Source organism: Podarcis melisellensis, assembly GCF_964234715.1.
Source record: "Podarcis melisellensis genome assembly, chromosome: 4".
Taxonomy (NCBI): domain Eukaryota; kingdom Metazoa; phylum Chordata; class Lepidosauria; order Squamata; family Lacertidae; genus Podarcis; species Podarcis melisellensis.
The window spans coordinates 60,815,000-60,832,266 of record NC_138531.1 but is presented as its reverse complement, the minus strand read 5'-3'; the positions used below and the strand labels follow the sequence as shown (position 1 = coordinate 60,832,266).

At 38.4% G+C, this 17,267-nt stretch overlaps 1 protein-coding gene and 1 long non-coding RNA gene across 2 annotated transcripts in view; one reads left to right on the top strand and one right to left on the bottom strand.

Moving 5' to 3' along the window:
- LOC309368099 (uncharacterized protein) overlaps positions 1-14,425 on the top strand; it is a 362,074-nt gene extending 347,649 nt beyond the window's left edge. The window contains exons 4-5 of the mRNA XM_081907921.1: positions 8,772-8,840; positions 11,558-14,425. Of these exons, the coding sequence (XP_081764047.1) occupies positions 8,772-8,839 (68 nt within the window). The 3' untranslated portion in view covers position 8,840; positions 11,558-14,425. The remainder of the gene's footprint in view (positions 1-8,771; positions 8,841-11,557) is intronic.
- LOC309368110 overlaps positions 1-17,267 on the bottom strand; it is a 123,452-nt gene that overhangs the window by 26,315 nt on the left and 79,870 nt on the right. The window lies entirely within an intron of this gene.

Here is a 17,267-nt window from a genome sequence, read left to right as displayed (position 1 = left end):
TCTGTTCTCATCCTGAAGTTCTTAACTCGAGGTACTATTTCTGGGTTAGCAGAGTCTGTAACCTGAAGCGTATGTAACCTGAAGCGTATGTAACCCGAGGTACCACTGTATTTCCATTTGTATCTGTTCAAGGTTGAAGTAACCATGTGGGTCTTTCCTATCCAGTTGTTGCCTGAACAAGAGAAAGGACAAGGATCATTTAGAATCATGACTAACCTCCCCCCCACTCACGATTATATCAATCGCACAATCCTGCTTGCATGGTTGCCATGCATGTTTATAAGGTCAATTATTCCCAACATTTACTGACTAAAAACCTTCAACCAAAGCCATAAGATACACTGAAACAGAAGTTTCCAGACCCTTCTATATAGTGAGAAGATGGGGAGGGGTATTACTCAGAAGGATGGTGGGAATGGGTGATTGGCAGATAGCTGTGATGAGCCTGTTGACGACTCTTAACGACTGCAATTGGTCTTACAGGAAAAAGCAAGGTCTTTGTTCAGACCAGGTTTCTCCATGGTTTTAAGTTTGGTGATAAACTTATCACCAAGTTTATCACCAAACTTAAACCATGGAGAAACCTGGTCTGAACAAAGACCTTGGATTCTTATCTCATTATACATGACAAAGCCATTTTTCACCTTTTTACCCCTTGCTTTTTCCTGTAAGACCAATTGCAGTCGTTAAGAGTCGTCAACAGGCTCATCACAGCTATCTGCCAATCACCCATTCCCACCATCCTTCTGAGTAATACCCCTCCCCACCTTCTCACTATATAGAAGGGTCTGGAAACTTCTGTTTCAGTGTATCTGAAGAAGTGTGCATGCACACGAAGGCTCATACCAAGAACTGACTTAGTTGGTCTTTAAGGTGCTACTGGAAGGAATTTTTTTTGTTTTGACTATGGCAGACCAACACGGCTACCTATCTGTAACCAAAGCCATAAGAGTACTTTCAGAACATTCTTAAACCAAAGTAGAATATAACCATGGAAGGGATCCGAGAAGGCAAGAAATCCATCTCTGGACCTACTTTCCTACTCCATGAGAAAAAGCTTCTGCCCAAACAAACTATGGTGTTTCTGAGAAACTATCTCAGTAATTAATTCTTCCTCAGCCTGTGAATTCAGGCAGGCTCTTTATTCTCTTCAGCATTCAAACAGTGTACTCAGTAAGGCTGACACAACCAAAATGATCCAGCTATCTTTATGTCTGAATGTTGTGTAGTGACACAGAAACAATTAGATTGGCAGAGGCAGAGATAACTCAACAAATCCCATGGTATCCTAGCTTGTACTTGTAACTAGATATAATTTTGTTAAATTTGTTATAAATATTGTGGTGGAACATAATGCTTCAAAATGTAAATTTCATAAGGATTTTTTAAAATCCAGAAACTTTCAATATCTCAAGTTAAATAAAGAAAAGTATACATTATGGTTTTAAAATATTTGTTAGGATTAATTAATCTTACCCTGGTGGTACATAAATCCAAAACCATACCACACAATAAATAAAATACATCCTGTGGTTAAACATCCAACAAGCCAATGAAAACTGTGTTGATTTGCATAGAACTAATAACCAAAAATTACATCCAATTCTCTTGCACGATATACGGATCCCATTTGCCTGAACAAGTCATACAACCCTGCCTTCAACAATTACATGGTTCACTAATGATTGTTACTAACAGTGCAATCCTATACTGTTCATCTGCTCAGGAATAACCTCAACTGGGATCTGGACAACAAGGGAGATCAGCCGTGCAGCTGCTTAAATCCACCAAGGCACGCCCTCCGGCCACCAGGATTGGCTGGCTGGGGTCCATGACGCAGCCAAGGGATCTCCATTGACATGGGGGCTAAGCGTGCAAGAGGCCACATGGCCTGACCGCAAACCACCACCCCCCCATGAGGAAGTGGAGAGGACTTGCAGCCTAAATAAGAATAAAGAGTACATTAGAGCTGAAATGAGAGAATTTCTCAAAGAAATTCTAACATACATTTCCTAATAATGTATCTTTTAAAAATTATATTCTCTGAAACCATTTTTTTCAACATTCCAAATTCCGGGTGCTATTGGATTTTAGGACTGCGCTGTGCTATATTTTGGGTGAATTGAACTGTTGTGGGAAATTTGTGTACATCACTACTGAAGTACAGCCATTAATGCTCTCCTCTGTAGCAAGGTAACATTTGGACATACCTATGAAAAACTAAAACTACAAGAAAGTTTGCTGAAGGCAACTTCTAGCAAAGGGAATATGATTTTATCACAAATATATCAATCATGTCTTGTTTTGCATTTGGGAGCTAATAAAAAACCTTGCACACAGTGTCACAAATGAAAATTGAATCAATGTAGACATCCGTAATATAAAAGTGCATAAATATAGCAGTTCTTTGGTTCACCCTCATTTAGCAGTGAGACAAGGGATTTTTCACATAACCTGAAGCTATACATTAAGTCTTTCTTTTGTGAGAAACCAATGCATGCAGAAATGTGTAACAGGTCATAGAAAGAAATGCACCCACAACCTTCTACCCATTTCAGCACTATAATATCAGTACTGTATATGTCACTTTAAATACTAGAAGCTTGATAACAAAAATTTGCTTGGCTGATTCAAATCAATATATAAAACTCAAATTTCTTCATCTTTTTTTCCTCCTCCTGGTCATATGCACCTCTTCATTTTGCCCACTCAGTAAAGGGTTAAGCTGAAAGCTAAAATGGTTACATTTTTTGCAGTAAAAGCTACACTTTCACCCTTTGCACAAGTTGTGCCTGCTTGTACTGCCATCTTTGTTAACCTATGTATAGCACAGATTCAACTCAGGTAGGGCGTTTGAGGTTTTATAACAGTTCTATCTTCTCTGAGGACAACAGCCTATTTCCCTTACATGCTCACTGTATTGTTAAGCAGGAAGTCTTCCTAGCTGATGTTCCAATCTGATATGGGATATGATACTTCCTTGAGTATTACGAGTTCTGAGAAGGAGCTGTCTAGAGGTATGATAAACAGGCTTGGTATATCTTCAAAGCAAAGCCAGCTTTGGGGGATTGAAAAAATAAAAAATGATGTCAGACAATGGTTGCTACTCTAAGTTGGGCCATCAAGGTAAAGTGTGTAATCACAGCATTATGACATTGAACTAGTTTCACAGGGTGGGTGGATGCCCTCGTCACTCTAGGTTACTTACGGTAAAGGTAAAGGTACCCCTGCCCATATGGGCCAGTCTTGCCAGACTCTAGGGTTGTGCACTCATCTCACTCTATAGGCCGGGAGCCAGCGCTGTCCGCAGACACTTCCGGGTCACGTGGCCAGCGTGACAAGCTGCATCTGGCGAGCCAGCGCAGCACACGGAACGCCGTTTACCTTCCCACTGGTAAGCGGTCCCTATTTATCTACTTGCACCCGGGGGTGCTTTCGAACTGCTAGGTTGGCAGGCGCTGGGACCGAATGACGGGAACGCACCCCGCCATGGGGATTCGAACTGCCGACCATGCGATCGGCAAGACCCATGCGATCTGCATCCCCCTAGCGCCACCCGCATCCCCCTAGGTTGCTTACTTCCCTATTAAAGTGTCAGTGAAGAGTGATTTGCTTTTCAATGTCTTTCTTCATTCATTGGAGGCCTGCATGAGGCATCAAATGATGTTAAGATACTTTCTTAGGGATTCTTTGGTGGTAAAAAAGGGGGGTATAGGACCCCTGGATGGTTAAGTCCAGTCAAAGGCGACTATGGGGTGAGGCGCTCATCTAGATTCAGGCCAAAGGAACCGGTGTTTGTTCACAGACAGCTTTCTGGGTCATGCGGCCATCAAGACTAAATAGCAGTGGTGGCAGCTGAGCAAGAATATTTTTGTGATAGTTCACTTGAATGATGTGAAGGCACAACCAAATAGAATCATGGAACTGTATAGTTAGAAGGACCCAAGAACAGGACACAGTTCTCCAGGTCTGACCAAGGCAGAATCGAGTGAAACTATTACTTCCTTTGATATGGACACTATACAGTGGTACCTCGGGTTAAGTACTTAATTCGTTCTGGATGTTCTTAACCTGAAGCACCACTTTAGCTAATAGGGCCTCCTGCTGCTGCCGCACCGCTGATGCACAATTTCTGTTCTCATCCTGAAGCAAAGTTCTTAACCTGCGGTACTATTTCTGGGTTAGCGGAGTCTGTAACATGCAGCGTATGTAACCTGAAGCGTATGTAACCCAAGGTACCACTGTACTTCTGTTGATGCAACCTAGAAGTAGTATGATGTAGCTCACCAACTCCTGGATCAATCCAAATTTCATTCCCATCCCCCACACCCACCCCAGAAAATGGAGGGTTGAAATTTCACTACAAGTCTGTGATACCTTAGAACATTCAAACAAATGATCTCAACACACATCACTCCCCCATATTCATCTGAACCCACTCACAAGTGTTCATTGAGGAAAGGACATGCTGAATAAAATAGAAGGACAAACTGAACTAAATAAAAATAGCACAAAGAACAAAAATGCACAGATGGAGACAAGCCAAACAGATCTACTAGAGTACTTTATATTTCACCTTGGTTAATGGTCTCCTTGTAAATGACTTGAAAGTTTTGCTGCCTAATAGTATTAGAAAAATACCTTTGAAAAATACAAAGTAAATAAAATCTATATTTCTTTCAATAGAAATACATGGTTATGTATACTCTATCCTAATAACATGATTTATTAAAACACTCTTGCATGTACTGCTCACATTTGGCATTTAGCTGTATCACTGTCCATTAGGGACAACAATACAATTTAAGGACATATTCAGATTCTCAAGGACAATTCTGAGATAATTTAAAGAGCTTATATATGCTTTGTTGTATTGCCAGGCATTGCTTTGTGTGAAAACAGCAACAACAAAGTGAAGAATGATCTGTAATTTTAAGACATCGAGATACACTTGCTGAAGAGACACAAACAACTTATAGGACTTTATAGGATTGTAAATGTTGACCAACTTTATATTATACTGGTTAGGGAAAGTGTTGTAGGTATTTCCACATAGCAGCTGAAGAGCTACTTTTAAATGTATCGTTGCAGTAATCACTAAACCATTAGGCCTAAACAGATTTGATTCTTGCTGAGACCAGAAGCAGAGCCATTACTACATGACAGTTATCATGACTTAGCCATATCAAGGTGATAAAATTTATAACCTTTGCAACATACACATGAAGATTCTACACACTCATTATACAGATTGTGGCCAAATTTACCAAGCCAATGGCTAGACACTGAAATATTCATATGGCATAACACTCTAAGATAAATGGTGCTGTTTACAAACCATTTTATTTATTTTAGCCTGTGACAATGACATGGCAACATTAGATGCTCTTCAGAAGACTCAATCTAGGGTAAAGAACTGCTATGGGACAAATCAGCAGGCAAAGGAAGAAATGACAATGCTTAGAAAATATGTTGTGTGTAGAGCATTATGGAAAATCTTCTGAGAAAGAACACTTGGAAGTTTTCTCAGACCACCATAGCCCATGGTACTCTTCCCAGATCACATTTCCTCCATAACAGCATTCCCTTTCCCCCTGTCACACCCCAGATCGAATACTACTCTCCAGGCTTTGTGGGGGAACTACAATGAAGATCAAGTCGATGCCTAAAAAGTGTTCTTCTGTGGGTACTGACTCTATTGCTGCCATGTTGAGGAGATGAAGGACACATTCCCCCACAATCTAGTGTTTGGAGGGTGAGGTGGAGATTGATGAACCAATGTTGAGGGTGACTGGTGAATTCTATGCAGTAACCATAGGAGATGGTATAGAGGACCCATCGATCCATTGTTAAGTGCCGCCAAGTATGTATGAATGCTTGTAGGCGACCCCCCACTTGAATGCTGATGGAGTCATTGGTGGTTTTGAGTTTGTTGTGGGGGCTTGGAGGTGTTGAACGTGTCTCCCTGATGTCCCTTTGGAGGAAAAAAGAATCCCAGTTTGTTCCAGATCTGTTTTAGCCTGTATTTATTTGGAGTGCCTTGTTGTCTGTAGGGACAAAAGGACTTATTTGTCTGATGCAGGGCATAAAGCCTGTTCCTCCCACTGGGTGACATTAACTTTTCTTTTGTCTTTAGATTCATTAAGAATGTCTTTGAGTGCTTTCCCCCCAAAGAGCATCAATCCTTATAAAGACACTGTAGAGAAGTTGATTTTAGAAGCAGTCTTTGCTTCTCACTGTTTAAACCATAGCGTTCGACTTGCTATGACACCTGCAGCCATGGAGCATGCTGAAAACTTTGATGCATCCTTCATGGAGTCTACCACAAAAGCTGCCGCACTAGATATCTTGAGTAAGGTAGCAGGATCCTGTTCTGGAGTAGTGAAAAGATCCTTTTAAATGAGATCCTTTTAAATGTCAGAAAGAAAGAAGCTTCATGTGTGCATCTTATTTTATTTTTTACTTTGTGCTGTCCAAGATTGTGAGAAACAGCATATGGAAAATAGGGGTATTATGGTGGTTTTTAGCAATGCATTGGTGCATAACAGCTTTTTATAATAGTATGTTCCATTATAAATATAAGATAAGGAGTGAAGTGACAACGCTATCCCCACTTATCTAAGAATACATCCCATGGAACTCAGTTAGGTTGGCTTCTGAGTAGACATGTATGGGGTTGCACTAAAAGTACAGTTCATAATTAATAAAAATAATAACCCAAAAGGCATCATTCGCTTTGAGAAATGTAAAAAAGCATTTTACTGTCAATTAAAATATTAAAATAACATCAGAGAACTGATGATAAAGCTTGCTAAGTTGGCTTTCTGGCTTTATTGTCTATCACGGGACTATTTTTGGTAACCTAAGCAATGACTAAATTCATAATTTGTACCCATTAAATTAATTAGTGTATTCTAATTACCTGAGGGTTAGAAGGCTGCATTTGTCAGAGATGACAAAAGTAATGTGTCCTGAATTCCTTTTGTTTTAGCCTTATTTATATTCTAATCAAAAGCAAAAAAACAAAATGTTAATAAATTATTACTCATCTAGGTATTTGGAGGTGATATGAATGATAATATGAAGGAGAAATAAGTTTCAGTTGACAGAATAAAGCACAGTCACTCATCATAAAGACTTCAATGGAACTGTGCCAAATTTCATTAAGTGGAGAACAATCTTTAGGTCTATATGCAAACACGCAGCACATAGAGAAGAATGTTTTCAGAAAATGGCATGAAAGTGCTCTCCAGAACGGGTCTAAATCATATTAATAAATAGTGGTATGGAGGCGCATATTTCCTGAGGAGCACTTTGAAAATCAGTCTCCTGAGAATAAATGGATGGCAAAGACAATTGAATATAGATGAAGATGATGGATTTGAAGAGGGGAAAGAGCAGAGAATAAAAACACGTGTCATTTTGTGGGCAAGGTTGTAGATGCCATCCATAGATTGTTCGTAACAGAAAGACAAAAGGCAAATATCTCAATTTACCAAGACAACTTTGACAAGATTTTAATAGACAAGCCTATGATGGAAATAACATATGAGGAATAAAAGGGGTAAGAGGCGATGGTGTAAGCATCATAAATTAAAAATATTAGTGCTTCCCAAATGAAATGTGGGAGTTGGAGTCAGCCAGGTGAAACATGAGGAATGCACACAGTACAAATATACTGACATGAAAGAGAATTCTAATTATTACATGGGAGCAGTAGTGCAAAGGGAAATGATTGACTAGTTATATTGTGTCTATTTGAAGCCTATAAACAGAAGTTTCATCTAAAGCTGAAGAACACAATTCTCAAGAATCAAAGCCTAGTTTTATTCACTTACACTGAACTGAATTATGCAAACTGAAGAACTGTATTAAACCCTTTAGCTTACATGAGCATCTCTTGTGAATGAATATGAATATATATGAAAACATTAATCAGAGGAGTGAATGTCTGTTCTCTTGTTTCTTTTCAAGCTGTATGGCTCTAAAGTGAGTTGCATCTTTTACTGCCAGAGCTATTGTGCACTGGAATGCCTAAATATGAGATATCTGGCAACACAGTTCCATAATTATATACAAAAGTAGGGAACATCTATAATCCAGACACAAAACAAGTCATTGAAAGCAGATGGAAAAGTCAACATAAGGAAAAACAGCTGTATGAGTCATTGCATATTCTGAGTAATTTCTTAAAATATTTAAAGAATAAAGTGATAAGGAATAAAAATAAGCATCTTTTCCCTTAAGAAAAAGAAAAGCTCTCTCATATTATTATCAAAACATCCAGAAACTACTGTTGTGCTTCTAAATCAGTTTTTGAAGGCTATTAGTTTAGAGGAGGTGAAAATTAATCCAGAGAAAGCATGGTAAGTGATCCCAGTGGTCTGAAAGGTGTGGTTCTCCCTGTGATAGACGGAGTGGTGATTACCCTGTGTGATCAGGATAGGAACATAGGTTGTTTGCTGATCTCATTTGTTTCTGGGTAGACAAGTACTGTTAGTGGCTAAGGCTGCAAACTCACTCCGGCAGCACATAAACTAAAATTGGAATGATACAGAGAAGAATAGCATGGCTCCTGTACAAGGATGGCACACAAATTCATGAAGAGTTCCATATTTTTATTATACCTCTCCTGGGCTTTTGGCTAATTAAACAATCTATGGCCTTTTAAACAGTGGGCTTTGTTCATTACAATTGGTTTTGTTTGTTACTATGTTGTGTATTTTTGTCAGTAGCAGAAAAATTGATCCATTCTAATGTTTTTATCTGAGGTCTCATGGAAAAAGCAAAATATCTCACTGAATACATCCATATTTTAGAGGAAATTCTGCCTCAGTAAGGTAGGACTGAAACAAAAGATTAACACTTAATACGTTATGCTACTTCCAAATTTGTGGTCTTTATATTTGACTTTGATTTCTTACTTACCTATGAATGCACATTATATAACAGGAACAAAACACATTTCAGATTTATGCTCACATATAAGGAAATAATGGTGTTGACATAGCCTTTTGTTTACTGTCCTTTGTGTAGTCATTCACATTCAGTTGATTTAGAGAGAATACTAAATTATTTACAATGCTGGGTTCATAAAGAAGAATCACAATAATCCTACATTGGGTCATGACTTCTCTAACTAATCAGTCTGATCATTGTTTTATGCTGTACAGCTCCATTATGAAAGGACAGTTCCTCTTAAGCTACATTACATTATGAATTCTTTTGCATGATTAATTATACAGAGCATTTACAATGTTGGGGAAATTAATTACACTGCATGTATTAAGTACAATACAGAATTTGATGGCATCCCACTTAACAATTTAGAGGAAACTCACTCAAACCAGAGATGAGTATTCAGTACCTTTGACGAGAATTAGAAATAGTTTCAGATTACTCTGAACTCAGCTTTGATGAAATCAGGAGCTACATTTCTTTTAATTTCCTTTGTTAGCTGGCTAAAATCAAAGCAGAAACCTTCTTTCAACTGCTGCTACATGTATGAAACGTATCAGCACTCACTAGTTTATTTTCAGTATTTGTATACTGCCCTTTAATATTTTTTTCAGGGTAATTTTCAATAAAATAATTATTGTCCCGCATAAGGACAAACAGCTTATGTTACCATTTCTGCTCTAAGACAAAGCTTAAACATTCTTTCGTAAATGTTATAGAACTATACTTACGTGTTGAAATGTACATGTAACATTTACTTCATAGAAAGCTTCTTTTTTCCAATAAAAAAATTAAAAATGCCGGTGTGAGACCCTAGCATAAGGGCAAAGGATTAAAGTCCCCTACTCTCCATGCTATGCTCCCATTTCACACCAGGGCCCCATACTGGCATTTGGGAGCTAGGAAACCTTGCACTCATGGCAAGCTACAATGTCACATATAGTTTGGCCCTAACCTTATACATGAGGTCAGCAGTGGCGTAGCGTGGGGGGTGCAGGGGGGGGCCGGCCACACCGGGCACAACATCTGGGTTAGGGTTAGGGGGCGCAAATCCACGGGTTAGGGGGCGCAAATCCATGGGTTAGGGGGCGCAAATTACTTGCCTTGCCCCAGGTGCTGACAACCCACGCTTCGCTATTGGAGGTCAGGAAACATAGGTGTATGTCTACACTCTGGTTCTTGATGAAGCTCTGTAAGGGTTACTCACGGTCCCTATTTGTCTATGTAAAACCATCAGACTGACTGGGAGAAAGGTGGAATAACAGGATTGGACAGTCACATGTTTCATTCAGGTAGAGCGACTGTAGGACTTGTGGGGAAGCTGAGTACCCTGCTCAAGTTGGCACCTGTTATGTACTAAGCTTGGGCCCTAGAACAATAGGCAGGTAGGGTCCTAGAATGCAACAACTGATTGTCTTGCTGGAGAAGACCAATCAGGCTCCAGGAGGAAGTTAATCAGCCTATTAGGCTGGTAGGATTGTAGAATGCAACAACTGATTGCCCTGCAGGAGAAGACCAATCAGGCTCCAGGAGGGAAGCAGAATCAGCCAATCAGACAGGACTCATTGTGTAAATAATGTATATAAAAGCCTGAGGTTTGGGGGGGGGGGATTCAATCACTGTTTTACAAGCTGCAATAAAGAGCCTGAAATCACTGCAGGACTCCAAGTAAATTTCAGCACCTTTTTCTTCCCTTCCAGCCCAATACGTTTGGGACATCCAATAGAGAAAACACACTGAAATTAATAAATTTACGCTAGTCATGGCCATTAATCTCAATGTGTTAACTCTGAGTAGGATTAGCATTGGGTAAAACCCAATATTTCAAATCTTCCATTTTCACACAGCACACAACAGATATTTTGCCATGACTGAGCTCACCTATATCACAGTTGCACTGTGTTTCTATAAAAGCAATATGAAGGATTTCACCCTAACAGCCAAATTAGTTTATGTGTGATAACAAGGGGTAGAATGGCATGCTAAATGTAAGAAAATGTGTGATTTTTAACACTATTCTGGGACAAATAGCTCATTTAATTTCACATAACTATAGATAATAAATCTGCAGAATTTGAACAAATGGGGCACAATCCAAATAGACTTAAACTGCTTTAAGCCCCATTGATTTCAGTGGGGAAATAAAACACACATTTAAATCTCTACTGTAATGAGATTTAAATTGTTTAACTTTGGTTGGATCATGCCCTTAGGTTTTTTCACAACTTTTAATCTAACAGGCTGCTTATGAATGAGCAATAAATTGGCAACTGTTATACTGGAGTTGCAGGGTATGTTTTCCCCACTCTTGAGTTATTTTGTTTGGTTTAAAATTAAAACAGATTTCCTGCCATTTTATTCAGGAAGAAAGAGAATCACAGAGGTAGAAAGTAGGGACCCCAGGAGTTGAACAGGCCCAGAATATATTTAATTATTTTTTACAGGCAGCTATCTAACTCCATGCTTATTTACAGTAGCTTATTTTTCACACTCATTATTTATTTTGTTGTTCCTGCTAGGGAACTGACATTTCTTCAGATGAAATTACATATTTTTTCCTTGAAAATGCTATCTTGTCCTGTGTGTCATTTTCCTACAGACTGGAATACCAGTCTATCACTGGAAATAAAAAGGCAGCCAATCAAGCATCTTATTGATCAGACTTACAGAGAGCAAATTGAAGTCCCACAGTGTGACACCAAACTCTTTCAAAGTTCTGACAACTCATTTTCATACGCCTTCATCCATCCTATGGTAATCTGACCTTCTCTTGGATTCATATTATCATCTCCACTGGCTCTCTAGCTGTGATGTTGCATTTCACTGTCTTCCTATTCCTTGGGGGCTCTTTCTTTTCTAATTATCACAATAAGCAGATTTGGCCTTCTTTCTCTCAGCTTGATCACTTTTTCATGCATGATACCATCTGCCTAATAGGCTTTTCTATCCAAGACTGTTATCATTGATTCTGCCATTACATCCCTAGAGATCTTAATCCATGTTTTCTCATCATTAAAGAAATCCTGTCTCATTTATAGCTTATTTGAGCAACAAGTTCTTCCCCCAGTGTCACCAGAAATATATTTTCACATTGTGCAATGGCTCATGTATGAAGTTACCATTGGACATTAACATAGAATACTTTCACTCCTTGGCTAAAATACGTTGCTGTATTAGTGATTATCCCAGCCATAAACCAAAAGAAGGGAAATTCCTATACCCTTCATTTGGCAATGTAAGTAGAAGGGAATGTAACAGACTTGACACAAGTTCAACATTACAGAATTTGTTGAGGGTTTTTGTTTTGTTTTTGCCAATTTTATTCACCACAATTTGAAATTTTACTGCAATGATGCGTGAAACATATGGAGCTATACCAAACAAGGTAACTGCACTGGCTACAATTTTGTATAAAGCTATAAACGGTAATGTTTCACACAGAGAGAGACAATGACTTAGATCAAAACTAAATGAATTCCAATTTTATATTATGCTACAGTCTTTTACACACCAAACCTGACAGTAAACCCCACTGACCTCACTAGGACTTGCTTCCGAGTGGGCATGTATAGGATTTCAATAGGAACTAAGTTCAACATTATTCTAAACTGAACCCACTGCCCATAAACTCACTTGGGTAAGTGAGTTTCTATATCCTTCTGAAAATGCAGCTTTTGAAGTCCAAATAACAGATGTACTGCAAGACTGGGTCTTTCCCCCCCCCCCCTTCACCACTATCCGCCTTCGTCTTTTAGGTGCTATTTCAGTACCTTTAAAAAGTTCAGGAAACCGATAGTTGTGGTTCACACAATGAATTCCACTGAATGATTCAGTTTGGCTTTTTCATTATTTCTTCCTGGTTCTCATTATAGTCACTCCAAAGAAGCAATAAAGCAAAGGTTGAGAACTTCAGGAATCACATTCCACTTTTGCAGCCAGATCCCTTGCTTTACAGAAGAACTGCAATTGTGTAGATTCTCTGTTTCTATGATTACTACAATCAAGTACATATCCTGTATTTCTCTGGGCTAGCTGAAGGTAGGGTCAGCTTCCATGTATGTGCATAACACATGCTGCTGCTGCTCCATTCCCCACAATGTTGTTCCAAGTAATATACACTTAATGTTAATGAGCTTAATACAAGTTAATGATGATGGTAAATTTAGAATGAAATCTATAGCTCTACAGTAGCTTCTCTTTTCCTAATGTGAAGACCAGTAAATCTTCATTAATTTTTTTTCTGCTAGCTACATTCACCATATTTATCCCCTTTGTCATTATCATTATTATCACTTCATTGGATATTTATATAGATTCCTCAGACAACCCACCAGGAATTCCATTATGCACAAGCTGGAGTGCTTTGGTGTTCGCCCTCATGTTCTTTATTGGGGTAATGTCTGACTGAAGTGTATTTCACTAGCTCAATATCTATTATTTGTAAATTAGTTAAGGTGCCTGTGAGAAGCATAGCTTCACTTAGCCCTGACTTGGAAGGGGCTGTTAATCTTGAGGAAAGTTGTACCATGAACAAGACAGCCAGAAAATTATAGCTCAGCAATTTTCTAGCTTTGGAAGGCTGGTTGTTTTAATGGGCATGAAATTCATGGCCAAGCCAAACGTCTGGCTTGTAGCTGACTCAGTATTTTTAAAACCTCGATTCATTGAGGAAATGTCTTTGAGGGTGCCATTTCAGATGTGAAGGAGGGACAAGATTCACAGCAAGGTTCAGAGGCCCCAGGTTTAAATTACAGAGAGGGGGGGATTTTTTAAAAGAGTGTTTGATGCAGTTACTTTTTATAATCAAGACAGGAGCAAACAGTCATACACACACACACACATCATCTCATACAAATGTGTCCCTTTGGTATGCATAAATAGTAATTAGTCTCATGAAATAGTAATCACGCTGTGTATTTTGTATTTTTATCTTGTATTTTTATGTTGTGGGCCGTCCTGAGATCTATGGATGAAGGGCAGTATGCCAACAACAACAACAACAACAGAGAATCAGAGCTGGCCAGAATTATGGGTGTTCCAGAAGAATAACTACATGTAGTCTGAAAGATTGTGCCAGGTCTTCCTTCTGACTGGCCTAAATGACACTCTTGAATGTCTGCTCTAAATATCGTTAAAAGACACTGAAATGTATAAGAGGGTGGAGTTGGAGGCAAGCAAAGCTGGAAAATGAAGAGATATAAAGTAATACACTTGCAATGATTTTATTTATTTTTAAGATAGTCAAAAGATCTTGGGGATGTGACTGGGCAGAATAATCAGACAGCAAGGAAATGAGAATTCATCATTGAACATATGTGGGAAGTCCCAGCATTTAAAAAAATCACAAAGTCTGTGTTTCCATGGCAACTATTTAGCCTTCATTCATATCTTAATAAGCAGGAACCTATAAATCTTTATCTGATTCATAGTCAGCTGGGCACATTATTGTCCTGGATGACTTTTTTTTTTTAACAACATTTCCGCTACAAATATGACTTGTGCATTATGCATCATCCAACTGTTCTTATGTGGGAGTCTGTTGCTGCCCATTTAAGGAGTTGGGCTTTGGAGTTGTAGCATTAATTAACTCGACTGGCTCAACAGATTTTGAGCTGAGTTAAGCATTACTACATTACAAGTCAAGAAGAGCTCTGCTGGGAAACTGTAGTTCCCCCCTTAATTTTGCCTCAAGCTGTGCTAATTTATGACTTATGTCATTCATTTCAATTACATCGCATAGCAAGAATATTTTGCTTTGAAATCTTTCAAGGAAATGGATATGGCAAGTATACCGGATGCATCAAAACTAATGCAGGCACTCACTCCCATGAGAACACCAAAAAGGCTGCTTCTTTCATATGGATTCAATGTTGGTCTTTCCACCAATCACTTACAACTAAGTATGTCTGTTTGCCCCATCCCCATCTTCATATCAACCCTTACAGAAGAATAATTGTTAAGGAACACTTGAGGGTGTTTCTTAAGTGAAATGAATTTCTATTTAATATCTGATCCACTATTTAGAAACTTAACCTCAGAATGTTCAGAAAAACTTAAATCTCTGCAGAAAGTATGTCTACAGAATTGATACTTGGATGTTAATTTGACTGGCACTGCTGTTTTTTAAACTGTTATATTGTAAAGTTTTGGACTTTCCATTTGTTTGAAGAACAGCACATAAAATATTTAATTAAATAAATAGTTCATTTTTACTATCAGTTTTTCAAGGCAAAGCTTAGGTTCTATGGTATGTGGAACTTCAGGGTTTGTGGGGCTCCTGCTGCCATCACCTGGAGTACCACAAGTTCTGTACTGCTGGTCAAAACTGATAGGAAAAACTTCTAAACTTGTATGATCTAAGGCCTAAAACCAGAAATCTTCTGTCCCTATCTAGTCAATCATAGTAGTGCAACTTAGCTGCTACAATGTGCCATTGCCACCCCAGTGATGGTAGACACACTGTCCGTCAGATGCAATTGTGTCTTAGTTTTATTAGTATATTGTTTTAAGAATAAACTGTTATGACTGTATTTTAACATTTTAATTATGTCTGATAAGTGCAGTAAAGAAGAACTTCAAAACTTGCAGAGATCTGGAGATACCAGCTGTGCTACCTAATTTCTTCATAGAATGCTGCATATTATTATCCCTTTGATCTGATGAAGGTGTTCAACTACCACTAGTGTGTGATGAGCTTCATCACGCTAAAATGGTACATAGGCAGTGTTGCCATAGAAATGGAACGGCACCACAGAGAGAGCCATATAATCATGAGTGCATCTAGAATGTTGTCACACATAACTATGCATGAGAAAGTGGCATGCTGGGATTGCTTCTAAAATTATGCTGGGATTGCTTCTAAAATTGCTATCCATGATGTCTGGCAGTATATACAGTGGCTGTTTTCAAAAGCCAGTACAAAGAGGAAACAAAAGAAAATCTTCACAGAGAATAAGAACAGAGGATGAGTGAGGGTCAGAGAAACAAATACACTGCAGGTAAATATAAAAAATTAACCAGAATAGACAAGTAATTAGGTGAATGAGCTCTGGAAGAGACTTGAAAGACAAGGAGGAATGATATGGGAATGAACTGAAATAAGGTTTTGGTTAAGCAATGGAAGAAACTCAAGGACAGAAAATATAGAGCAATGAAGAAAATAAAATGGTGTTGAAAACGAAAGAAAATTTTTAAAAAACACACAGTGCCAAATAGGAAACGGAGAAAAAATATATGTAGGTACAATGGAAGAGTTATTAATAACCATGGAGGTATAACCATGGAGGTATTCAAGAGATTAGATAGCTACTTATTCCAAGTGATGAATCCTCTTTTCCTCCACATGTTCAACAAAACAAATTTATTTATTTATTTATTATTTATCTTATTTATTAAGTTGGGAAATTCAATCCATATATATTAATATCAACTGGAATTTCTGCATTGATTTACACGAGATGAGGCACTCACAAGTGAGTAAGGCCCAATTGTAGATGAAGTTTAAGTTTTCCTAGTATTCATACATGATCAGTTCTCATTACCTAGCACCTTTCTGAGAAAGCCACGGTAATGCATTTTGAGACTTAGCTACATTCTTTGTGTACAGTATGTGAGAGAAGTCTCTTTTTATGATTTTGTCAGCATGAGGGAGTCCCAGCATTGAATGGGATTGGCTACGTTGTCTCAGTGTTTCAGCTATTTAGATTGTACATACATATTCAAACTAGCAAATTTTATCTTAGAATCCAGGTTTGTAAATATTTATAATCTCCCATTCCCAGTCCATATTATGTAGCAGGACTGAAAATTCTGAATAGCAGAGGTGGAGTTAGCATCCAAGAATGTGCCTTTCAATGCATTTTAGCTTCTCTCAATCTTGAAGAAACAGATTCTCTCTTCAGATTTTTCAGATTGTTGGATATGCATGAAATAATGTGCTCCAGGCTATGATGAGGGATTTGCTCCCAGATATACAGCTATTTGAGTTTTGAAAAGCAAAACCAGGGTTTTTTCTGACTATACTCAAGGGTACACAGCACAGGAACCTTTTTTCCTAGAAGAAAAGCAAAACAGGCAGCAGGGTGAACAAGGAGAGCAAAACTTAAATTTTGGGACTGCTGCGTAGTTTGAGGCCACTCACAGACAGCAGAAGAAAAAGATATTGTCCTATGTTCATAAACAACTATAATTGAGGATAAGGGGGAATATATTCCTGCATGCTCAGGTGCACAGAAGAAGGTATTGTAAAAGAAGCTATTGTGAGCATTAGGAAGCTGCTTTCTGCTACATCAGCCCAACAAGCAATGGTT